At 44.1% G+C, this 25,379-nt stretch overlaps 1 protein-coding gene across 1 annotated transcript; it reads left to right on the plus strand.

Moving 5' to 3' along the window:
* Positions 1–1,419: 1,419 nt before the first annotated feature.
* On the plus strand, positions 1,420–6,822 carry LOC124704442 (succinate dehydrogenase [ubiquinone] flavoprotein subunit, mitochondrial-like). The gene is made up of 16 exons (XM_047236697.1): positions 1,420–1,529; positions 1,895–2,047; positions 3,170–3,257; positions 3,379–3,525; positions 3,617–3,757; positions 4,272–4,357; positions 4,459–4,551; positions 4,639–4,702; positions 4,848–4,991; positions 5,082–5,269; positions 5,353–5,527; positions 5,617–5,787; positions 5,930–5,999; positions 6,083–6,203; positions 6,285–6,322; positions 6,409–6,822. The coding sequence occupies exons 1-16, from the start codon at positions 1,443–1,445 to the stop codon at positions 6,509–6,511; spliced, it is 1,869 nt and encodes a 622-aa protein (XP_047092653.1). The 5' UTR covers positions 1,420–1,442; the 3' UTR covers positions 6,512–6,822.
* The last annotated feature ends 18,557 nt before the right edge of the window (positions 6,823–25,379 follow it).

The raw sequence follows: 25,379 nt of genomic DNA on the forward strand, positions 1-25,379 counted from the left end.
AAAAGATACTAATAGCAAACGAGATCGTAAGCTAACACCATATATGACAAAGAATATACTAGATCAAAAGGAAAACAAGGATTTACATGGCGAAACCTTTTGAGATGAAGAATACAAGCAGTAGGGATCTTACACCACAAAGATAAGGCAAGTAGAAATGGCAAGATTTAACAATAGAAAGATCCTAATTCCCCGATACTACCCTTAGTTTTTGAAGGATTTGATAAAAAAGGCCCACACTTCTTTTCCAAACCCTAGTTCTCACAAGACCACGAGAACTAAAACATCTCATAAAAAACAATGAGTTAATTCTTCGTGCAAAATTATCATTTCTTTTGTTGTGTCAAACATATCATGGTTTCATCACAAATGGTACAAACTAACAATGACACAAGAAATATCCAAGCGCGGGTAGGGGGCAATGGACCCCACAAGGTGGATTTTTTTTGGTGAAAACCATTAGTCAGTACATAGACTTGACCCCCAATAACCAAAATTTACCTTATACCTGCTCCAAATTTTCTTACATACAATTGCCTTTTTTTGTAACTTTCCTGGCTCGTCCCTAGTGACACAAATAAGGGTTAGAGTTCTCCAGACTTTCCCACCGTTTCCTAAAGGATGGCATATTATTGATACATAGGTATAAATTTTGTGACTTCATTTTTTATCATCGCAACAGAAAAAGATACTAACTAGGAATGAACATAGGAATAAATTTCGTGACTTCATTTCTTAGAGCATCTCCACTGGGGAGCCCCAAATCGTAGCCAGCAGCGATTTGAACATTCTACTGAGGGAAAGTGCTCACACCGGGGATCCCAATAGAAATCCACATCATCTCGAGTCCAATACAAGCATTGGCAAACCCCAAAGGAACCCTATAGAAAGGAAGACTATCGGGTGTGCCAACACCAACTCTAAAACAACTCCACATCAAATTCCCTTGTATCACTCCTAGGACCACACATTCCTCTCTCTCCTCCTTTTTCTATTGGGAGTTGATTTGGGGGACAACCAGTGTGGGTGTTTCAAAACTTTTAGCCAGCATATGTGAACAACAACCTCAATATGTAACCTTGTATTTAGGGGTCGTTATTTCGCCAAAATAAAGTATTTAGGGGTCGTTGGTGGGGATACTTTTAAATCCACAAGCCTTGTTTTCCCAATGTGTGAAAAAATCACGAATGAAGAGGAAAACCCAAGAGTGGCAGGATCGTTAAAAGCGGGGCAACCTTGAGGGCAATCCCGTCCGGTAGTCGCCCACCCCTAAAAACTCGAGAAAGAAAGAGACACTTGGCCCACACCACCCCACGCATCGCCGCCTACCGGAGCCGCCTTCCTTCCTCCCCCTCCCTCCCGTGCTCCTCCTCTCCACCCCACCACACGCCCGAGCCGAAACCCTACGCCCGCGCGCGCGAGGGGCCGCCCCGATCTGCGAGATGTGGCGCAGCTGCGTGTCGCGGGGCCTCAGGGAGGCCAAGGCCGCCGCCGCAGCCGCCTCCAGGCGCCTCTCATCTACTGCCGGGGTAACCCATCCCCTCCGCCGCCGCCTCCCCTCGATTCGTCGCATCCCGCTTTTTCTAACCCTTTTCGGTGTAGCAATGTCTTGATCCGTGGTCGTGATGCGGTCCGTGATGGTGATACCTCGTCGTTTTGAATTGTATTTTATTTTATATAAATAAAAATGGATTGCATACCCGGGAACAATTCTGTTCCCCGTACCGCTTAGTTCGACCGACGGAGTAGGATTTAACGTGATTCCTGTGGGTTGAATCGCAGTACGCACCCCCGGATCAGATGCCACACGATTTGCTTTTTTCGATCGATTCCACAATTTCCGCGCGACGAGATTCGGATGGTAATTTACTGGGGTTTGTGCTTGCGATTGCAGTCCTACACGGTGGTGGACCACACCTACGATGCGGTCGTGGTCGGGGCTGGAGGCGCCGGGCTCAGGGCGGCGATTGGGCTCTCAGAGCATGGCTTCAACACCGCCTGCATCACCAAGCTCTTCCCCACGCGGTCACACACCGTAGCAGCACAGGTACTGTACCACCTGCTTTTCTGTTTTGTCTGGTGTATTCTGTGTGTAATGCAAGCTGCACACTAGAAGATTATTTTATCTGCTGATGCTGCCACTTGATTTATTCATGCAAAAGAATTTTGGATAACAGGATGTAGCAGTTGTCCCACTAGAATTTCCATCCATACTACTGTATTTTAAATGCACAGACTTGTAAATGGTGTAGTGTCATGTTCAAAAGAATAGAAGCTATTTCGACATTAAACTGATATATGTTGCATCAGTGTATATGCTACTTCCATGGAGGTATCAGCTTCTACATTCAGAACTTCTCATACAACTTTTGTAGCTTGAGTCTATTGCTCCATTTAGAAACAACACTTACATGGCTAGTAGTTTAGAACTTCACGATTTCATGATTCATTGTTGTGACAAATCAAAGTTGAACTTCGTTGAAGAAATGCAGTTTGTAAAATTGTATCACTGTCAGCTTGTTATTCTCTTTTATGGATACATATTCAGTTTAGAAATATCATGTTTTTTTTGCTTTCTTACTGACTCTTCTCCTCACGTAAGAATGAATCCATCCATGGTTACTTGTATTAAAGTAGATTCAGAAATTGGGACAGCTGTTTGGTATTTGCACTATTATTGTCCTTTTGTAACTTAGGGTTCAAGCCCGATGATCATCTGTTTCATTTGTGCATTCTTGTATTTCCTTTCCAATAGTTTAGCTTATCTTCTATCTATTCAAATTGTTGATATATTGCTTCTTCCTCCGATTCAAATTAATTGACTCCACTTTATCTAGACACACATGTATCTAGTCAACAAACGTAGCTAGGTACATCCATATCTAGATAAAGTGGGATCAATTAATTTGGATCGGAGGGAGTAGTTAAAGTTGTCTATAGTTTAAACTCTATACTTTTGATTGTTTCATCATTCTCACCCCCAAGGGATCAAAATATTAATTCACTTAGCATGTGGGAAAATTTATACTTAGTCTTGCAGGTGAGGTATAAGATTCAAGGTTTTTCTGTACATCTCTATATGATGGTTTGTATGTTCTGTTGTGCACTGCTGCCTGCTGTAGAATGCTCTATGTATTTTTTCGTTCGCTATTAACACTTAAGAATGCAGGGAGGTATAAACGCCGCTCTTGGAAACATGAGCGAAGATGACTGGAGGTGGCATATGTATGATACAGTCAAAGGAAGTGATTGGCTTGGTAAGTTTACATGGAGAAACAATATAAGAAGTGCATGCCTATGTTTCAACAGCTTCGCTTATATTTTTATTTGATTCCTTCGATTTTGAGGCTTTGACATGCTATTCTTGTTCATCTTCAGGTGACCAAGATGCTATCCAGTATATGTGTAGAGAAGCGCCAAAAGCTGTTATAGAGCTTGAGAACTATGGATTACCATTTTCTAGAACTGAAGACGGGAAGATTTATCAGCGTGCTTTTGGAGGCCAAAGCTTAGACTTTGGAAAAGGTATCTTGTCTTCCATCATCATTTTGAGGTTGTTAATATGCAGCTGTAACATATTTTCTTATCGTTCTTTCTGTGTCTAATTAATCTTCAGGTGGCCAGGCCTATCGATGCGCTTGTGCTGCTGACAGAACTGGGCATGCTATGCTACACACACTTTATGGTCAAGCAATGAAGCACAATACTCAGTTTTTTGTTGAATATTTTGCGTTGGACCTTATTATGGACAAGGAAGGTACTTTATTTATTTGTCGTGTCCTGGTACTATTGAAGGCCCAAGACATGTTTAAATTTTTTGTCCTGAATCATTATGCATTGCTCTACTACATGGTGTAGATTTGCATGACTTCGATATGGAGAACAGTTTTCAATTGCCCCATCATTGTTAACTTACTTTGCTTTTTGGTATACTTCGGTGCAGATATTTGTTTGATCCTACTCTTTCCTTTGTTTGCAACTGGTGTGCTTGTTCAGTTGCTGCACATATTATTTTTTTCTACTAATGTTAAGCCATTAATGCACTGCCTTTTTGAGTGTCAGCTGCTAAGCCTTTCTTTTGTATGTTGGCACAGTCTGGTACATGGTAGTAACTTTTGTCTAATAGGCTCTTTCAATGGCTATAATTAGGTCTATCATCTCATTGACAACTACTTTTCGCTTCCTGCTTCATTTATCAGGAGTCATGATAGTGTCTATGTCCTGCACCGCATGTTTATAACACTGCTTATTAATGCATACTCATTTTCCAGGCACCTGCCAGGGGGTAATTGCACTAAATATGGAGGACGGCACCCTTCACCGTTTCCGTTCAACAAATACTATTATAGCAACAGGAGTGAGACTCTTTTGTCTGAACTACTACCTGTCTTAAAGTACTTACCCTTATGTTCTCGATTTAATGCAAGTATATAACCATGTCATGTAAAACCTTAACAGGGTTATGGCAGAGCTTACTTCTCAGCCACTTCAGCTCACACATGCACTGGAGATGGCAATGCTATGGTTGCACGTGCTGGGTTACCCCTTCAGGTCAGTCTTTTAGAGTAAATCTAGTGGATTTAGCTTCGTCACCATATGATATGGTTATATACTTATATCTGTTTGTTGAATTTGCAGGATCTTGAGTTTGTGCAGTTCCATCCTACAGGCATTTATGGTGCTGGATGCCTCATAACTGAAGGTTTTATATACTTGTCCTTGTTTATCCTACCGTAATAATGTTCATTAACTCTAGCTTGTGCATGGTATATTTCTTCCGTTGGTATTGAAATATCAGGCAAGCACCCAAATCTTCTTAAAGCACTGTTTCGGTCATTTGTTTTCAGGTTCCCGGGGTGAAGGTGGTATTCTTAGGAACAGTGAAGGTGAGAGGTTCATGGAACGATATGCCCCTACTGCAAAAGATCTTGCATCTCGTGATGTTGTCTCAAGATCTATGACAATGGAAATTAGAGAAGGGCGTGGTGTCGGTATGTGTGCATTCTCCCGTCTTATGCTTTAGGTGGTCATCTGACGTGGTTGTTATCATAGTTCTTACTATTTCTATCCTGTTACCTCAGGACCATTGAAGGACCATATCTACCTGCACCTTAATCATCTTCCTCCAGAAGTTCTGAAAGAAAGGCTTCCTGGTATATCTGAAACTGCTGCTATTTTTGCTGGTGTTGATGTCACCAAAGAGCCTATTCCTGTGTTGCCAACTGTGCACTATAATATGGGTGGGATCCCGACGAATTATCATGGGGAGGTATGCAGTACAGCTGTTATTATGTAGTTCTATTATTATTTTCTGCCTATGTTGTAACCAATGTCCTGCTGGTTGCACATTAGGTGGTGGATATCAAGGGTGATAACCCAGACAATGTTATTCCTGGCCTGTTGGCTGCTGGAGAAGCAGCTTGTGCATCTGTCCATGGCGCAAACCGTCTCGGTGCAAATTCACTTCTCGACATTGTTGTATTTGGGAGGGCTTGTGCAAATAGGGTTGCTGAGATTTCCAAGCCAGGCAAGTTCATGTTTAGTTGACTAGTACTTCTCTTTAGCTGTTTTACTCTTCGTACCTTACTCTCCTCGAATGTGCACTACATTTTATAGGAGCGACACAGAAACCTCTTGAAAATGATGCGGGAGAGAAGACCATCGCTTGGTTGGATAAGCTGAGAAACTCAAATGGATCATTGCCTACTTCGAAGATCCGCCTCAACATGCAACGTGTTATGCAAAATAATGCTGCCGTGTTCCGTACTGAGGAAACTCTCAAGGAAGGTATGCAGACACCATTTGTATAATTTTAATGTAAATTTATCTTGAGCCTAGCTGGCAGCATGAAGCAAACATGTATACTCCAGTACCAAAGTGTATGAAACATTCTATAATGATGTCTTTCATTGTTCTTTGAACTTATTAGGTTGTGAGCTGATTAGTAAAGCACAAGAAAGTTTCCATGATGTGAAGATCAGTGACAGAAGTCTCATATGGTAAGTCTTTCTCATTAGATGTTATCTGCAGCTTATTTTCTGTGTTTCTACTAATTGAGCATCATTCTCATTGGTTTCTGCAGGAATTCAGACTTGATAGAGACCATAGAATTAGAAAATCTTCTAATAAATGCATGCATAACCATGTATTCAGCTGAGGCTCGCCAAGAAAGCAGGGGTGCTCATGCTCGCGAAGATTTCAAGGTTTGCTGCTCTTCTCATTATTTGTGCTCTTTTGTGTCTGCACCAAATTTTGTAACTTCCATTTCCCCTTTTTCATCACAGACAAGAGACGACGAGAAGTGGATGAAGCACACGATAGGGTTAGTGTGTTCTCTTTATTAGTTCTCCGTTGTTGAATGCATGTATCATTTCATACATCGAGAATCTGACACTATGTTTTATATAGGTATTGGGAGGATGAAAAGGTTAGACTAGACTACAGGCCAGTTCACATGAATACCTTGGATGATGAAGTCGAGGCTTTTCCGCCAAAAGCTCGTGTTTACTAATCTGGACATGGCTGCCATTGCTTCGGTTGTTTGAGAAGGGTATAGCTTACAGTGTGGTATTCTCCGAGTTGCAATAAATCAGGGACCATCAATTCTCTCAAAGCTTTTGGGAATTGTAATTTCATCACCAATAGCCAATATACTCTCCCTGTCTGGCGTAAACTTACTGAAAGCTTCTGATGATATGTGTTACCCTTCAGTAGAAATAAAGACAGAGACAAAATTTTGATGAGTTATTTGATACTGTAAATAACCTGTTGCATTACCTGCAAACGCAATGGTTGTTCAGTCTGTGTTTTGTGGGCTTTTGTAAGCTTTGAATTCCTGATCTTCTTTTGCTGTACTCCTTTGTTTGCTCATGGCGTCACCAAATGCATGGCCATGCGATTATTTCGTATATTTAAGTTCTAATTTCTGGCGATGTGCACTGAATTTGAACTTTGTTACACATAGTCTCTGAAACTTATCTACTATGTGTTGCAACTTCCATTTTCTGTTGCATGCTTATCTAAGATCGGATACATAGCATCTACTACTAAGTTGCTATCAGGCTTATTGCTACGGATCCATAGCATCTACTGCTGTACTAAGTTGTTATCAGGCTTATTAGTATTTCAGTACCTTGATAGTGAAATTTTTCTGAATGGATCTGTCAAATTTTCTCACTCTGAAAGGCTTAGTGTGCATTTTGGAATCAAATTATTTGATGTAGAAAGTAGATTTTTTAGGGATACACAACCAGAAACGACTCCCTTCGCCTCACTAGATTGGTTGGGTGGATTGTTGCTCCTAAGTTGCTTTTAGACCTGCACGTCATACGCTGTGAGATCTAGCTCTCTTCAAGTACAGTACTACTTTCATTGCACTTCCTCCATCGAGGGGGCCTCATGGCTTGAATTCGATGCCTAGGTCGGAAGATGGGGCACAAAGAGGGAATGGGTCTGGGATTGCTTGATGTGATTTCGATGCAGCTCTGGTGGCTAGGTCAAGCAAAAACAAAGGTTAGTCATATGTGGATTTTGGGTACCGCGGACTTTCGATATGCTAGAACCTTGTTTTTGTTTGCTGCAAACATATAGACAATATTTTGCGATTGCTCCATGGGCCTGCTGCAAAATGTTTTGTTCATGCTCCACGTGGTTTCTTGTGATCGTACAAGCTTTGCTTATATATTGGTACGATTTTTTTTTTTGACAGAACACAACACTTTATTAATCACATAACATCAATACAAAGAGTCTTCCGGATCGACATCGGAGCAGAAAACGATATAAAACCTGGACTAGTTACATTGCAGGACCTAGCTAGAATATGTGCTGCTTCATTCAAAGAACGATTGACATGTCGAAAGGTGGCCGAGTCAAAACCCGCCACCAAAAGCTTGATGTCCGAAACCACAGCTCCCACCATAGAACGATCTAGTTTGTAAGAATGAATGCGCTGGATGAGGGACAAACAGTCAGAAGCAAATATCACCTTCGTGTATCTATGCTCTTTGGCGACAGTCACCGCCCGAAGCAACGCCAAAGCTTCAGCCAACTCTGGAGAAGTGAAACCTCGGAGAGGCTCACTGACCGCCAAAACGCAAATACCTGTATGATCTCTGAAAACTGCACCTACAGCCATCCGACGTTGCACCGGAAACAATGCAGCATCGACATTCACCATTACCTCTCCAGTTGGTGGCGGTGTCCATTTCAGAACTTTGCTGGACTCACACCTGGAAACTGGTTTGGTTTTAAAACACTGCAGAACAATCATGTCAACATACGTAGTGATCTTCATACTAGTTTGTTTTGGATCAGGGGTTTGTTTGTTATTCCTTGCATCATTCCTTGCTTCCCATATATACCAACACCCCACAGCCAAAATCATTGCCTCCAACTCAGAAGCTCGCATAAGAAAATTGAACAACCACAATTTCGGTGACACAAAGTCACTGCGTGCCAGCTGAAAACTGAAAGAATTCTTGACCCAACGCCAAACATCCCTCGCGAATTGACACTGAAGAAAGGCATGCTCCACATCTTCCTCCCTTCCGCAAAAGATACAAGCATCACTCGCAGGGATATGGCGTCGTACCAGCTGAACACCACTAGGCAAACAATCATGAGCAAATCTCCAAAGTTGAATTTTCATCTTGCCTGGTGCGTTAATTTTCCAGATCATCTTCCAGTTTTTGTCCTCATTAGCAGCCGAGGATGAAGAACCCCCGCCCTGCCTGCTGCGTGAGACAAAGAACTTGTCTGATCTAGCGAAGTTGTAGGCTGACTTTACTGAATAAATACCGTTCTTAGTATAAGGCCAGCGAACAAAATCTCCCCCTTCCTTGCAAATCTGAATCTGCATGATTTGGTCAGCCGTTTCCTCATCAAAGAAAGCATATACAGTCTCAGGAATCCACGATCTAGTCTGATCATCAATCAAACAGTGCACAGTTGCAACATCAAGGATAGTTTTGACAGGTCGGAGCATGTAAGGAGGCCGACCTGGAATCCAATTATCAGAGGTGATCTTCACAGATCGTCCATCCCCAATGCCCCATTGCATACCTCGCTGCAGTAGATCACGACCAAACAAAATGCTTCGCCATGTATACGAGGATGACCGAGGCTTTGAAGCATGCCAAAAATCTGTGTAGGGGAATGATACGTCTCCGACGTATCGATAATTTCTTATGTTCCATGCCACATTATTGATGGTATCTACATGTTTTATGCATACTTTATGTCATTATTATGCGTTTTCCGGAACTAACTTATTGACGAGATGCCGAAGGGTCAGTTCCTGTTTTCTGCTGTTTTTGGTTCCAGAAATCCTAGTAAGGAAATATTCTCGGAATCGGACGAAATCAAGGCCCAGCATCCTATTTTTCCACGAAGCTTCCAGAACACCCGAGAGTCGCCAGAGGGGGGCCACAGGCCACCACACATGACCCTGGCGCGGCCAAGGGGGGGCCCGCGCCCCCCTGTTGTGTCACCGCCTCGTCGCCTCTCCGACTCCGCCTCTTCGCCTATAAAAAGGTCCCTGACCTAAAACCTCGACACGGAAAAGCCACGGCACGAGAAACCTTCCAGAGCCGCCGCCATCGCGAAGCCAAGATCTGGGGGACAGGAGTCTCTGTTCCGGCACGCCGCCGGGACGGGGAAGTGCCCCCGAAGGCTCCTCCATCGACACCACCACCATCTTCATCAACGCTGCTGTCTCCCATGAGGAGGGAGTAGTTCTCCATCGAGGCTCGGGGCTGTACCGGTAGCTATGTGGTTAATCTCTCTCCTATGTACTTCAATACAATAATCTCATGAGCTGCCTTACATGATTGAGATTCATATGATGATGCTTGTAATCTAGATGTCATTATGCTAGTCAAGTGGGTTTTACTTATGTGATCTCCGGAGACTCCTTGTCCCACGTGTGTAAAGGTGACAAGTGTGTGCACCGTGTGGGTCTCTTAGGCTATATTTCACGTAATACTTATTCACCGTTATGAATGGCATAGTGAAGTGCTTATTTATATCCCTTTATGATTGCAATGTGTTTTGTATCACAATTTATCTCGCGTGCTACTCTAGTGATGTTATTAAAGTAGTTTATTCCTCCCGCACGGTGTAATGGTGACAAGTGTGTGCATCGTGTAGTACTTGGCGTAGGCTATGATTGTGATCTCTTGTAGATTATGAAGTTAACTATTGCTATGATAGTATTGATGTGATCTATTCCTCCTTTCGTAGTGTGAAGGTGACAAGTGTGCATGCTATGTTAGTACTTGGTTTGGTTATGTTGATCTGTCATGCACTCTAAGGTTATTTAAATATGAACATCGAATATTGTGGAGCTTGTTAACTCCGGCATTGAGGGTTCGTGTAATCCTACACGCTTAGTGGTGTTCATCATCCAACAAGAGGGTGTAGAGTCTAGCATCTATCTATTTATTCTCGTTATGTGATCAATGTTGAGAGTGTCCACTAGTGAAAGTATGATCCCTAGGCCTTGTTCCTAAATACTGCTACCGCTGCTTGTTTACTGTTTTACTGCATCTATACTTCCTGCAATATTACCACCATCAACCACACGCCAGCAAGCACTTTTCTGGCGCCATTACTACTGCTCGCATTTATTCATACCACCTGTATTTCACTATCTCTTCGCCGAACTAGTGCACCTATTAGGTGTGTTGGGGACACAAGAGACTTCTTGCTTTGTGGTTGCAGTGGTTGCGTGAGAGGGATATCTTTGACCTCTTCCTCCCCGAGTTCGATAAACCTTGGGTGATCCACTTAAGGGAAACTTGTCGCTGTTCTACAAACCTCTCGCTCTTGGAGGCCCAACACTGTCTACAAGAATAGAAGCACCCGTAGACATCAAGCACTTTTCCGGCGCCGTTGCCGGGAGGAAAGGTAAAAGGCACTCATACTCCGGTCCCAAGTAAAGTACTTTTCTGTTGCCGTTGTGTGTGTGCTCGAAGCTATTTCCTTTAGATCCTGCAATTGCATCTTTTTGTTTCTTGTTTACACTAGTTTGGCATAATGGACAACAATGAGCTTCTTATTCTATTTTCCGATTTAAGATATGGATGGTTTGATGCGAAAATTAAAAAACCCATGGAACATATTAGTATGAACACTTTGAATACCATTGTTGCTAATGATATAGAAAGTTCTAAGCTTGGGGAAGCTGGTTCTGACGAGCATGATCTTTTTAGTCCCCCAAGCATTGAGGAGAAAATTTACTTTGATGATACTTTGCCTCCTATTTATGATGATTATAATGATAGTAGTCTTTTAGTACCGCCTGTTATGGAGGATAAATTTGATTATGATTACAATATGCCTCCTATATTTGATGATGAAAATAATAATGATAGCTACTTTGTTGAATTTGCTCCCACTATTACTAATAAAATTGATTATGCTTATGTGGAGAGTAATAATTTTATGCATGAGACTCATGATAAGAATGCTTTATGTGATAGTTATATTGTTGAGTTTTCTCATGATGCTACTGAAAGTTATTATGAGAGAGGAAAATATGGTTGTAGAAGTTTTCATGTTACTAAAACACCTCTCTATATGCTGATTTTTTTTAAGTTACACTTGTTTTATCTTCCTATGCTTGTAACTTTGCTCTTCATGAACTTGTTTATTTACAAGATTCCTAAGCATAGGAAGCATGTTATACTTAAATTTGTTTTGAATTTGCCTCTTGATGCTCTCTTTTGCTTCAAATACTATCTCTTGCGAGTGCATCATTAAAACTGCTGAGCCCATCTTAATGGCTATAAAGAAAGAACTTCTTGGGAGATAACCCATGTGTTTATTTTACTACAGTACCTCTATTTTATATTTGAGTCTTCGAAGTTGTTACTACTGTAGCAACCTCTCCTTATCTTAGTTTTGTTGCATTGTTGTGCCAAGTAAAGTCTTTGATAGTAAGGTTCATACTAGATTTGGATTACTGCGCAAAAACAAATTTCTTTGCTGTCACGAATCTGGGCCTAATTCTCTGTAGGCAACTCAGAAAATTATGCCAATTTACGTGAGTGATCCTCAGATATGTACTCAACTTTCATTCAATTTGGGAATTTTCATCTGAGCAAGTCTGGTGCCTCAATAAAATTCGTCTTTACGGACTGTTCTGTTTTGACAGATTCTGCCTTTTATTTCGCATTGCCTCTTTTGCTGTGTTGGATGGATTTCTTTGTTCCATTACCTTCCAAGTAGCTTTGGGCAATGTCCGAAGTGTTAAGAATGATTGTGTCACCTCTGAACATGTGAATTTTTAATTATGCACTAACCCTCTAATGAGTTTGTTTCGAGTTTGGTGTGGAGGAAGTTTTCAAGGGTCGAGAGAGGAGGATGATATACTATGATCAAGAAGAGTGAAAAGTCTAAGCTTGGGGATGCCCCGGTGGTTCACCCCTGCATATTTCAAGAAGACTCAAGCATCTAAGCTTGGGGATGCCCAAGGCATCCCCTTCTTCATCGACAAATTATCAGGTTCCTTCTCTTGAAACTATATTTTTATTCGGCCACATCTTATGTACTTTACTTGGAGCGTCTGTGTGCTTTTATTTTTGTTTTGTTATTCTCATTATCTGAATAAATACATGCTTGTGTGGGAGAGAGACACGCTCCGCTGGTTCATATGAACACATGTGTTCTTAGCTTTTATTTTTCATGGCGAAGGTTGAAACTGCTTCGTTAATTGTTATATGGTTGGAAACGGGAAATGCTACATGTGGTAAATGGTTTAATGTCTTGAATAATGTGATACTTGGCAATTGTTGTGCTCATGTTTAAGCTCTTGCATCATACACTTTGCACCCATTAATGAAGAAACACCTAGAGCTTGCTAAATTTGGTTTGCATAATTGGTCTCTCTAAAGTCTAGATAATTTCTAGTATTGAGTTTGAACAACAAGGAAGATGGTGTAGAGTCTTATAATGTTTACAATATGTCTTTTATGTGAGTTTTGCTGCACCGGTTCATCCTTGTGTTTGTTTCAAATAACCTTGCTAGCCTAAACCTTGTATCGAGAGGGAATACTTCTCATGCATCCAAAATCCATGAGCCAACCACTATGCCATTTGTGTCCACCATACCTACCTACTACATGGTATTTCTCCGCCATCCCAAAGTAAATTGCTCGAGTGCTACCTTTAAAATTTCTATTCTTTACCTTTGCAATATATAGCTCATGGGACAAATAGCTTAAAAACTATTGTGGTATTGAATATGTACTTATGCACTTTATCTCTTATTAAGTTGCTTGTTGTGCGATAACCATGTTTCGGGGACGCCATCAACTATTCTTTGTTGAATATCATGTGAGTTGCTATGCATGTCCGTCTTGTCTCGAAGTAAGAGATATCTACCACCTTAATGGTTGGAGCATGCATATTGTTAGAGAAGAACATTGGGCCGCTAACTAAAGCCATGAATCATGGTGGAAGTTTCAGCTTTGGACATATATCCTCAATCTCATATGAGAACACTAATTGTTGCTACATGCTTATGCATTAAAGAGGAGTCCATTATCTCGTTGTCCATGTTGTCCCGGTATGGATGTCTAAGTTGAGAATAATCAAAAGCGAGAAATCCAAAATGCGAGCTTTCTCCTTAGACCTTTGTACGAGCGGCATGGAGGTACCCCTTTGTGACACTTGGTTAAAACATGTGTATTGCGATGATCCCGTAGTCCAAGCTAATTAGGACAAGGTGCGGGCACTATTAGTATACTATGCATGAGGCTTGCAACTTGTAAGATATAATTTACATAATACATATGCTTTATTACTACCGTTGACAAAATTGTTTCATGTTTTCAAAATAAAAGCTCTAGCACAAATATAGCAATCGATGCTTTTCCTCTTTGAAGGACCTTTCTTTTACTTTTATGTTGAGTCAGCTTCACCTATTTCTCTCCACCTCAAGAAGCAAACACTTGTGTGAACTGTGCATTGATTCCTACATACTTGCATATTGCACTTGTTATATTACTCTATGTTGACAATTATCCATGAGATACACATGTTATAAGTTGAAAGCAACCGCTGAAACTTAATCTTCCTTTGTGTTGCTTCAATACCTTTACTTTGATTTATTGCTTTATGAGTTAACTCTTATGCAAGACTTATTGATGCTTGTCTTTAAGTACTATTCATGAAAAGTCTTTGCTTTATGATTCATTTGTTTACTCATGTCATTACCATTGTTTTGATCGCTGCATTCATTACATATGTTTACAATAGTATGATCAAGGTTATGATGGCATGTCACTCCAGAAATTATCTGTGTTATCGTTTACCCGCTCGGACGGCAGCAGAACTAAGCTTGGGGATGCTGATACGTCTCCGACGTATCGATAATTTCTTATGTTCCATGCCACATTATTGATGATATATACATGTTTTATGCATACTTTATATCATTATTATGCGTTTTCCGGAACTAACCTATTGACGAGATGCCGAAGGGCCGCTCTCGTTTTCTCGCTGTTTTTGGTTCCGTAAATCCTAGTAAGGAAATATTCTCCGAATCGGACGAAATCAAGGCCCAAGCATCCTATTTTTCCACGAAGCTTCCGTAACACCCGAGAGTCGCCGAGGGGGGCCACAGGCCCACCACACATGACCGTGGCGCGGCCAAGGGGGGCCCGCGCCCCCCTGTTGTGTCGCCGCCTCGTCGCCTCTCCGACTCCGCCTCTTCGCCTATAAAAAGGTCCCTGACCTAAAACCTCTACACGGAAAAGCCACGGTACGAGAAACCTTCCAGAGCCGCCGCCATCGCGAAGCCAAGATCTGGGGGATAGGAGTCTCTGTTCCGGCACGCCGCCGGGACGGGGAAGTGCCCCTGAAGGCTCCTCCATCGACACCACCGCCATCTTCATCAACGCCGCTGTCTCCCATGAGGAGGGAGTAGTTCTCCATCGAGGCTCGGGGCTGTACCGGTAGCTATGTGGTTAATCTCTCTCCTATGTACTTCAATACAATAATCTCATGAGCTGCCTTACATGATTGAGATTCATATGATGATGCTTGTAATCTAGATGTCATTATGCTAGTCAAGTGGGTTTTACTTATGTGATCTCCTGGAGACTCCTTGTCCCACGTGTGTAAAGGTGACAAGTGTGTGCACCGTGTGGGTCTCTTAGGCTATATTTTACGTAATACTTATTCACCGTTATGAATGGCATAGTGAAGTGCTTATTTATATCCCTTTATGATTGTAATGTGTTTTGTATCACAATTTATCTGCGTGCTACTCTAGTGATGTTATTAAAGTAGTTTATTCCTCCCGCACGGTGTAATGGTGACAAGTGTGTGCATCGTGTAGTACTTGGCGTAGGCTATGATTGTGATCTCTTGTAGATTATGAAGTTAACTATTGCTATGATAGTATTGATGTGATCTATTCCTCCTTTCGTAGTGTGAAGGTGACAGTGTGCATGCTATGTTAGTACTTGGTTTGGTTATGTTGATCTCGTCATGCACTCTAAGGTTATTTAAATATGAACATCGAATATTGTGGAGCTTGTTAACTCCAGCATTGAGGGTTCGTGTAATCCTACACAGTTAGTGGTGTTCATCATCCAACAAGAGGGTGTAGAGTCTAGCATCTATCTATTTATTCCGTTATGTGATCAATGTTGAGAGTGTCCACTAGTGAAAGTATGATCCCTAGGCCTTGTTCCTAAATATCGCTACCGCCGCTTGTTTACCGTTTTACCGCATCTCGTACTTCCCCGCAATATTACCACCATCAACCACACGCCAGCAAGCACTTTTCTCGGCGCCGTTACTACCGCTCGCATTTATTCATACCACTCGTATTTCACTATCTCTTCGCCGAACTAGTGCACCTATTAGGTGTGTTGGGGACACAAGAGACTTCTTGCTTTGTGGTTGCAGGGTTGCGTGAGAGGGATATCTTTGACCTCTTCCTCCCTGAGTTCGATAAACCTTGGGTGATCCACTTAAGGGAAACTTGCTGCTGTTCTACAAACCTCTGCTCTTGGAGGCCCAACACTGTCTACAAGAATAGAAGCACCCGTAGACATCAGGGAAGTACCTTCCTTTTAAGACCCTGGCACACAACGAGGAAGGCTCGGTGAGTAGTCTCCAGCCCTGTCTACCAAGCATAGCCTGATTGAACAAGACCATATCTCGGAAGCCCATACCGCCGAGAGTTTTAGGCGCAGAGAGCCACTCCCAGGATCTCCAGTGAGGTTTCCTTTTCCCATCCTCAATACCCCACCACTGAGTTTCCACGGTGGATCGCATCTTACTACATGTTGAGATAGGGATTTGGAAACAACTCATAACATATGTAGGAATAGCTTGGACAACAGCCTTCAAAAAAGTTTCTTTCCCAGCTCTAGACAAAGGCCGATCCGCCACACCGTTGATACACTTCCAGATCATTTCATAAAGAAAATTAAACGTGGTCGCTGGGAGCGCCTAACCGAAGTTGGCATACCCAAATATCTTTCATTGAGTATCTCGCTCCGAACACCCAGGCTGTCCTTCACTCTATTCTTGACCACATCATTACACCGGTTACCGAAGAAAACCGACGATTTGTCCAAATTTACTTTTTGTCCAGATCCATCGCAGTATGTCTTCAATGTAACCTTAAGGGCCTCCACACTCCTATCATCACTCCGAGCAAAGAAAATACTGTCATCTGCAAACAGTAAATGTGATATAGGGGGACCGAGTCTACCATTTTTAATTCCATAGAGCTCACCACGGTCCTCCTTTTGTTGCGATGAAACATGACAATCCTTCGGTGCATAAAAGAAAAAGATAGGGACTAATGGGGTCCCTCTGCGAATGCCCCTAGATGGCACCACCGTTTCAGTCAGCTCGCCGTTAACACGGACAGCATAGCGAACACAAGTCACACACCTCATGACTGATTGAATCCACGAAGGTGCAAAACCAAGCTTACTAAGACATCCATGTAAATAGTCCCACTCCACTCTATCATAAGCCTTCATCATGTCAATCTTAAGAGCAAAGTATGGGCTCTTGCATCGTTGATGTCGAATAGTATGCAAACATTCGAAAGCAATAAGAGCATTGTCCGTAATAAGTCTTCCAGGAACAAAAGCGCTCTGTTGTTCGGAAATAATAAAGGGCAGTAATCAACTTCAACCGATTCGCCAACACTTTGGAAGCAATCTTATAAATTACGTTGCATAAACCGATTGGCCGGAAGTTCTTCGGTGTTTCGGTTTTGTAACCTTTGGGATGAGAACAATGATCGAATCACAAAACCCCTCCGAACTTCACCTCCCCGGATGAAGGCCCTAACAGCATTACTGCATTTCTTCCTTAAAAGTCCCAATGAGTCCGATAGAACAACGCAGAAATCCATCGGGCCCGGGCGCTTTAGTTGGACCCATTTAAAATAAAGCGGCTCCAATCTCATCATCAGTATATTGTTTGCAAAGCTCCTCGTTCATATCAGCCGTCACTTTATTTGGAATAGCATCCAACACTGCATCCACTGAAGTATAAGTCTGTGAAGAGAAAAGGTCCTCATAAAAATTGTGAACCATACCTTTAATCTCTGCTTGCACCTCACATTTTGAGCCATCCGCATGTAGAAGCATATCAATTTTATTCGCTTTACGGCGTGCCGTAGCCCTTGCATGGAAGAAGGAAGTATTGCGGTCACCCTCTTTGAGCCAATCAACACGGGATCTTTGGCGAGCCATAATTTCCTCCCATTCAAAAAGCTCGCAAAGCTCATGCTCCGCCTCCTTTTCTTCCACAGAATTTTGCTCGACCAGCTCTCGTTCACGGATATCACGTAACTTCCCCTCGAGCTGCCCGATCTTCTTTCCGACCGAACCAAAAGTGGCACGGCTCCAGCCTTTTAGAGACGACGCAACATGGTTTAGAGTTGACCACATGGCCTGCGCAGGCGCAGCCCCACTTCTCTTCTCCGCCCATGATTTCTCGAGGACGTCTTTATAGTCGGGAGCTCTCAGCCACATCGCCTCGAACCCGAAACCATGCCGCACCGGTGACGCACCTCACTTCGCGAACTCCTCATCAATGAGATGAGAATCGCATAGTGATCTGAGGATGTAGTAATAATATTCTCCACCGAGCAGGCCTCAACCATACCCGAAAAACTCCCATTTGCGACAGCCCTGTTAAGCCTAGCCTTCTCATTACTATCAATACCCTGTCGATTGCTCCATGTGAATTTTGGGCCCTCAAAACCCAAGTCCATCAACTCGCAATCTTGAAGGCAGTCACGGAAAGCATTAATCTGTGATTCGGTCCTATTCCGAGGCCCTAGATGTTCATCTTGGCTCAACACCTCGTTAAAGTCCCCACAACATAACCAAGGACCATTCCACTGAGCTCGCATAAACCGGAGAAACTCCCAGAACTCGTGCCGACGTTCTCGACGAGGTTCACCATAAACAAAGGTTGCTCTCCATTTTATTCCGTTCTCCGGTGTGATATGAACATCAATACACCGTGAATTACAAGGCATAACAGAAACAAAAACAGAAGATAACCAAAACAGGACCAAGCCACCGCTTAGGCCGTAACTACTCATAGCATAACAACCAGAATAACCCAACGACCACATGAATCTTTTAACTTGGGCATCCCCCATCTCTCGTTTCGTAAAGAAAGAGGAGGGAGGGCCGATGAACTCTCACCAACCATCGGAGCTCGCCAACCGTCGCGTCCGACCCCAAACCGCGACAGTTCCAACATAAGATCCTCATTGCGTTTGGCGGGGCTGCTCAACAGCTCCCGCCTGATCCGCCGATCCATTGGTCACACTTCTTCTTTTCTTATTGGAGTCATTACCCGCTGCGTTGGTGCTTCTTGTCGGTGATTTGCTGTTATCAATGGAATTTGTTGCATACACCCATTCTTTTGTTGCATGTGTGTTTTTGAAATGATGAAACTTTTAGTTTATTTCTCCACATATGATTAAAAAATGTTACAAACATAAAAAAATGATTTTGCTAATTCTCAGCTCATAACCTATCGTTGGATTTAGGTGCCAAGATTTGTGTAACCTGCTTCACATTTTCCATTGTCTAGGAAGCAACGTAAAATTCTCCACACTGAGGCATTTTGGGCTACTATTGTTGCCACACCTTGTGTGGGCTATTGCATCGGTTCCTTCAGTTGCACAATCTTTTTTTTCCTTTTTTTTATTTCTTTTCTTTCTCTATTGCATTGCTCGTTAATTTGGATTTAGAATTGCTAATTGTATCTTAGAGGGCTACTTCTCTTTTGTCGTGGTAGACAAACACTTGCTTCGGCTATTCCTAAGAGCATCCCCACTCGTTGGCGCTCCCCACGCCCAAATCCGGCGAAATTTTCGTCCGGATTGGATGAAGATTTGGCGTGGGGAGCGCCGAAGTTCCAGCCGTCCCCCCGGCAGGAAACCCCCAACCTCGACCATTTGACATATTTCAAACAAATTGAACATAAAATTTAACAAGTTCGGCAAACAAGAGTACGAAAATTGCTGAAACAAATTCGGCGATAATCAGTACAATGTTTAACAAGAAGCACACAATTTCACAATTTTTCAAACAAATTAAGACAGACTAGTTGGCGTCGGCGTTGGCGTTGCCTCGGAGCCTCCATATGTGCTCCACCAGATCATCTTGCAGCAGCTGATGCATTGTAGAGTCTCGAATCTCCTGGCGCATAGCAAAGAAGGCGGCCCATGATGGAGGCACCTGGTGATTAGGGCTGTGCAAGAGGACCCTCTCTCTCATATGGTGCTTCTTGCTCAGCCAGAGGAACCGGATGCTTTCGCTCATCTTCAATAATCATATTGTGTAGGCACACACAGCAGTTCATCACCTCCCACATCTGATCTTTGGACCAAGTCATAGCGGGGAACCGGACGACGACGAAATCTCTCGCTGGAGGACACCAAATGCTCGCTCGACGTCTTTTCGGCAAGCTTCTTGTTTCTTGACAAACTCGCAAAGTTTGGGGGTGCCAGGGTTGGAGATAGTCTTCACAAATGTTGCCCACTTTGGATAGATACCGTCTCGCAAGGTAGTATCCTTTGTTGTAGTGCCGACCATTGATCACATAGTCCACCGGAGGAGCATGACCCTCAACAAGCTTGGAAAAGACCGGGGATCGGTTTAGGACGTTGATGTCATTGTTGGATCCAGGCATACCAAAGAAAGAGTGCCAAATCCAAAGATCATGGGTAGCCACCGCTTCAAGTATCACAGTGCAGCCTTTTTGTGACCCTTGTACATTCCCCGCCACGCAAACGGACAGTTCTTCCATTGCCAATGCATGCGATCAATGCTTCCAAGCATCCCCGGAAAACCCCTAGCTTCATTTGTTGCAAGGATCCTCTGAGTGTCTTCGACAGTGGGTGATCTCAAGAAATAGTCCCCGAACACTGCTATGACGGCCCTGCAGAACCGGTAGAAACAATCAAGGGCGGTGGACTCCGCCATCCGAAGATAGTCATCTGCAGTATCACCGGGAGCTCCATACGCCAGCATCCTCATAGCCACTGTGCACTTCGCAGGTGACGAAAATCCAACCAAACCAGAGTGCAATCCGCCTTGCATCCGAAGTAGGGATCAAAGTGGCGGATGGCATACACAATTTGCGAAATAGCTTTCGCTCATCCCGAAACAACGCCGGAAAACACTCTCACCGTGCAATGGATTGTCGGCGAAGTAGTCGGCGTACAACATGCGGTAGCCCTCCATTCGCTGTCTCGGCTTGCACTTCCGGCGACCTCGTGCCGACCCACCACGTCGACGAGTTGCCGGTCCGGCGTACATGCTTGCCAAGCAACCAAGGATCATCATGTGCTCGTCGTCTTGGGCGGCTGCTGCCATCTCTTCTTGCATAAGCTCGACGAACATCTGCTCCTCCTCTTCGTCCGAGTCCATGGCCGGCGAGGCAAATGGACGAACACCGACGGGCGTGGTCGAGGCAACCCGAGCCGCGAGCGACGAGGAGCAAGCGGGCCGGAAAACAGGCCGGCGGAAGAGCAGCCAGATAGGCCGTCGTCCAAAGACGGCGGAATATAGGCAGGTGGGGAAGGAGGGGCGGCGGAATCTGGGCAACAAGCCGGCGGGGTGGTGCCGGCGGCGAGAGAGATACGAGGGGTGGGGGAGATTTTGAGCGATGTGGCGGTGGGGTTCGTGCGTCGAGTCACCGACAGATCGGGCCCTTCCCCGCTTTTCACTCGTCCGGAGTCCCCGAGCGCTCCCCGGGGGGACGGGGGTGGCGTGGGATCGCCGGATGGATGAAGGGCCAAATCCGGACGAAAACGAGGAACCGGGGGCGCGACTGGGCCGAATTACGCCGTCCGGATGGAAAAAACGCTCGCCGGGGGCCTCGACGGGGGCACGAGTGGAGATGCTCTAACATCTTGTATTGCGTCGTGATTTGCAATATCCGTGGGGGTTCCAATTGGTGTTACAACTAAGATTTTATGTTACAAATGGAGTTCCAACTAAGATTTCCTATTACAAGTGGGGTTGCAACTAAGATTTTCTGTTAAAAGTGGGGTTGCGACGTATTTTTTTCAATTGCAAGTGGATTTGCAACTGAGTATTTTTTCCAATTGCAAGTGGGTTTGCATTTGAGTTTTTCTTTAGTTGCAATATTTTTTTTCTATTTATAAGTCCGGTTGTAATTGAGATATTTTCAGGTACAAATAAGATTACTATTGAGTTTTTTCTAAGTTGCAAGTGCTTCACACCTGTTACAAGTGGTGTTGCAATTGAGAATTTTCCAATTGCAAGTCGGGTTGCAACTCAGATTTTCTTAGTTACAAGTTGGGATGCAACCAAGAAAAAACATGCTTAAATGTTGAATTTACGTTGTGATTCGTCTTAGATGAAATTCAAGTGTGTTGCAACTGTAATTTTGTTACATCAACTAGTTTAAATTTTTTGATTCGCTTCTTTTTTGTATGTAACACATTTTTGCCGTTGAGTTTCCACACTATCCCCGTGCATACAATTGTAAAAATCAAATACAAACATCAAGGTCCCGTAAAACCCCATGGCCCATGAGAAGAGTTTGTTATGTAACGATTAATGAAAGAAACCAGTCTATAATACATGTCATGCTTTTTAATTTAAGTTTAAACTAAAACCAAGACAATTATTATGGATATAAGGGGTTATTGATTAGCTATTTTGTGACACATGTACTTTCAAACTTTTTTTTCTCTCGAGAAAATGCAAAGGATCTTTGCGTCTCATTTCATTGAAAAGATAGATACAAGCCTCCTAGGAGGTGAGTTACAGAGTTTCAAAAAGAAATTCTAGTGTACATCCCATGTCATCGACAAGGCAACACGAAGGCCTAAGGCCTAAGGCCAAAAGGGACACATCTTCCTTGATCTTGTTCATTAGGTTGGTGACAGAGGGTTGTGCGCCATCGAATACACAAATGTTCCGGTGCTTCCACATCATCCAGGGTTAGGAGGAGTGTTGTTGTCCCAAGCCCCTTGCAAAGAGGATTGGGTGTTGCAAGCTTTGTACCTACGAACCAGGAAAAAATGGATTCATCCATGTCATTTGGCGTTCGGCACAACATGCGCATCCAAGCCAGGGCCTCGTGCCAGATATGTTTGGCAAAGGGGCACTCGATGAGAAATTGAGTGACGCATGGATTCATGCTCTTGATCGCACAGAGATATCGCGAATAGTGTTGCAGGCCTATTCTCGCCAAACGACTGGCATCACTACAACGATTTGGGAAGACTAACCGTTGGAAAAACTTGACGTTGGGGGTGGGGGTATGTCTTCCAGATGGGCTTCCATGTTGGGTATGTCACTGAGCCTTGGAACATGGCTAGGTAGGCAGAGCGAGCAGAGTAGACGCTGTTGGGTGTCCACTTCCAAATTAGTTAGTCTGGGACATTAGTGAGCTGTATGCCCTCTATAGTCTGCCATAGCACCAGGTACTAGCATATCTCGTGCAAGCCCAAGACACTGTGTATGTCCCATGCTTAATTGTGTTCATGTAAGCCGTTGACCACAATCCTTGACTTTCTTCTTCACTTGGGGATGCACGCGTAGAGCATGGGCGCAACCTCGCTGATGGAGCTGCCGTGCAACCAAAGGTCCTCATAGAACATGGTTGAGAGTCCGTCTCCGACCTGCATGGTGGTAGATGCAAAGAACAAGGAGCGGGTGTGACTGAGCCAGAGCCATCTCAAAGCGCAGAGCAAGGCTCGTGCATTCCAGATCGTCCCAGGCCGCCTAGGGTGGGTGGACTCACAACGCGCTGCCAGTTGATGTGGCAATGTCCACCGTTGGTATAAGCACACCCCTCGCATAAGAACCCTCATTGGATCTTCACGATCATCTTAATGGTCTTCTTTTTTTTTTAACAGGGGAGGTCCCGAAGGACCGAGAAGCTCTATTGATTAAAAGCGGTGGAGTTACAACTTACAAGACAAACCATAAGAAGTTCAGAAATTACAACCAAGTCCGTCCAATTTGCACTAGGGACCCTAGATCTAAAACTGAGAAAGCAATCGGGTCCAGCTCCTTGTCCACCGCACCACTGCATCTCACCACCGCCAAGAACGCCATCGCCGGGGACGCTACCACTTGGGATGGAGCTCCGGGAGCCAACGGTGATGGAGCTGAAAGGCCTCCTCTTTGGCACGACATCCTGGAGGTTGAAGATCCGCATCCGCTGGACTGACACCAGCGACAGAGGACAGAGGGGTCGCCCTACGACCATAGAAGGCGGCAGCCAAGACAGGGCCACCGCAAATGCCCTCCAACGAGAAGCTTCCGAGCTTCCCAGCCGCAGACCCGTCAACCGGCAGCCAAGAACGCCAAGCATAATTTCCTCAACGTCACCATGACGAGAAAGAAAAATCTTGGAGCCTTGACCGGAGAAGACGAGCCCGCAAGACAAACGCGAGCTTATTCTAGAAGGAGATGTCGCCGTCACACCCTCCGGCCACCCACAACACCCCGCCGCCAGAACCAGGAGAGCCAACACCGAGAGCCGCCAGGCGCCGCTCGAAAGCGCCAGCAACTCACTCCAAACAGGCATGGAGCCACAACGAAGAACCAGCATCAAGCCGAAACCTAGACCTAAAACTAACTACTACTATACATGGAGGGGTCCCTCACCCACCACAATGCCGGCAAACGCCGGAGAAGGGACGGGGAGGGGCCGACCGGCCCGGATCTGGAGAAGAACGGAGGGTGAGCGGTGGAGGAGACGAGAACTTTCGGGAGAGGGGGCCTTTTTCTTCTTAATGGTCTTCTTAGTAGGGGCTATGACGAGCAGCTGGCGTATCGGGATGGAGCCGGGGACATATTTCAGCAAAGCGAGTCGACCGGCTTTGTCCATGAGCCTTACCTTGTAGGTAGGGAGCTTCCCTGCTACCCTATCATTCACTGGATGTAACTGTACAACAATTGGCTTTCTAATTGTTAGGGGGTGCCCATGTAGGTTAGTGGAAGCTCGATGACAGAGCAACCCACGTCGGTGACGACCCCGGCCACCACCTCAGATGAGCATCATATCAGAGTGGTGTTGCTTTGCGTGTAGTTTACGCATAGGCCGGAAGCACAAACAAATAGGTTCAACGTTTCCTTTACGGTTACGATCTCTTTCAGCATCGGGTGACATAATAGGATGACGTAATGGCGTAGAGGGAGATCATGGGTATCTGTGCCTGAGGGTGTTGTTGCCGTAGGATTCCGAGCTCGCCGGCGTGTCGGAAGAGCTTCCCAAGCGTGTTGATGGTGAGGACGAAGAGCTGCGACGAAATGGGATCACCTTGGCATAGTCCTCGCCGGTGCCAAATTGCTGGTCTAGGGTCGCCGTTGATCAACACACGCGTTCTTGCGGAAGACATCAGGATGGCAATCCACTCCAGGAAGTGGTCTCCGAAGCCATAATGGTGTAGCGCCTCAAAGAGGAAGGGCCATGCGATCGAATCAAAAGTGCGTGCCATGTCAACCTTGAGGAGGATGCGTGACAGGCTAGCACTTTCAAATTTTGTCCAAACCATATTTTTTTTGTGATGCTTTTTTCCATAATATGACACCATGGCAAGTTGCATATTTTTAGGAGTATTTATACACATTATTTTAATTTATCAATAATGATATGCAAATACCACTCATAAATGTCTATAGCAAGGTTTAGAATTTTTCATCTTCCTTCTTGATCTTCCCTAAATTTGTACATACTTGAATACAATTTTATGAATATTATTTCACATACTTGTAGTCAAAATTTGAATTACTTCAAGTAATTACACATAAATTCATTTAAACAATATGAAGTATAATTTCAGTTCCAAAATATAAATCTTTTTAGAAAGCTAGTGTAGCTTG

Source organism: Lolium rigidum, chromosome 3, assembly GCF_022539505.1.
Source record: "Lolium rigidum isolate FL_2022 chromosome 3, APGP_CSIRO_Lrig_0.1, whole genome shotgun sequence".
In the NCBI taxonomy this organism is placed as follows: Eukaryota; Viridiplantae; Streptophyta; class Magnoliopsida; order Poales; family Poaceae; genus Lolium; species Lolium rigidum.

What these genes read in the sequence shown, in the direction of transcription:
- LOC124704442 (XM_047236697.1), top strand. Translation starts at nt 1,443, where the DNA reads ATGTGGCGCAGCTGCGTGTCGCGGGGCCTCAGGGAGGCCAAGGCCGCC. An exon ending in ATACTATTATAGCAACAGGA is followed by an intron (nt 4,358 to 4,458) that starts GTGAGACTCTTT and finishes AAACCTTAACAG; the next exon opens with GGTTATGGCAGAGCTTACTT. An exon ending in GTGCTGGGTTACCCCTTCAG is followed by an intron (nt 4,552 to 4,638) that starts GTCAGTCTTTTA and finishes TTGAATTTGCAG; the next exon opens with GATCTTGAGTTTGTGCAGTT.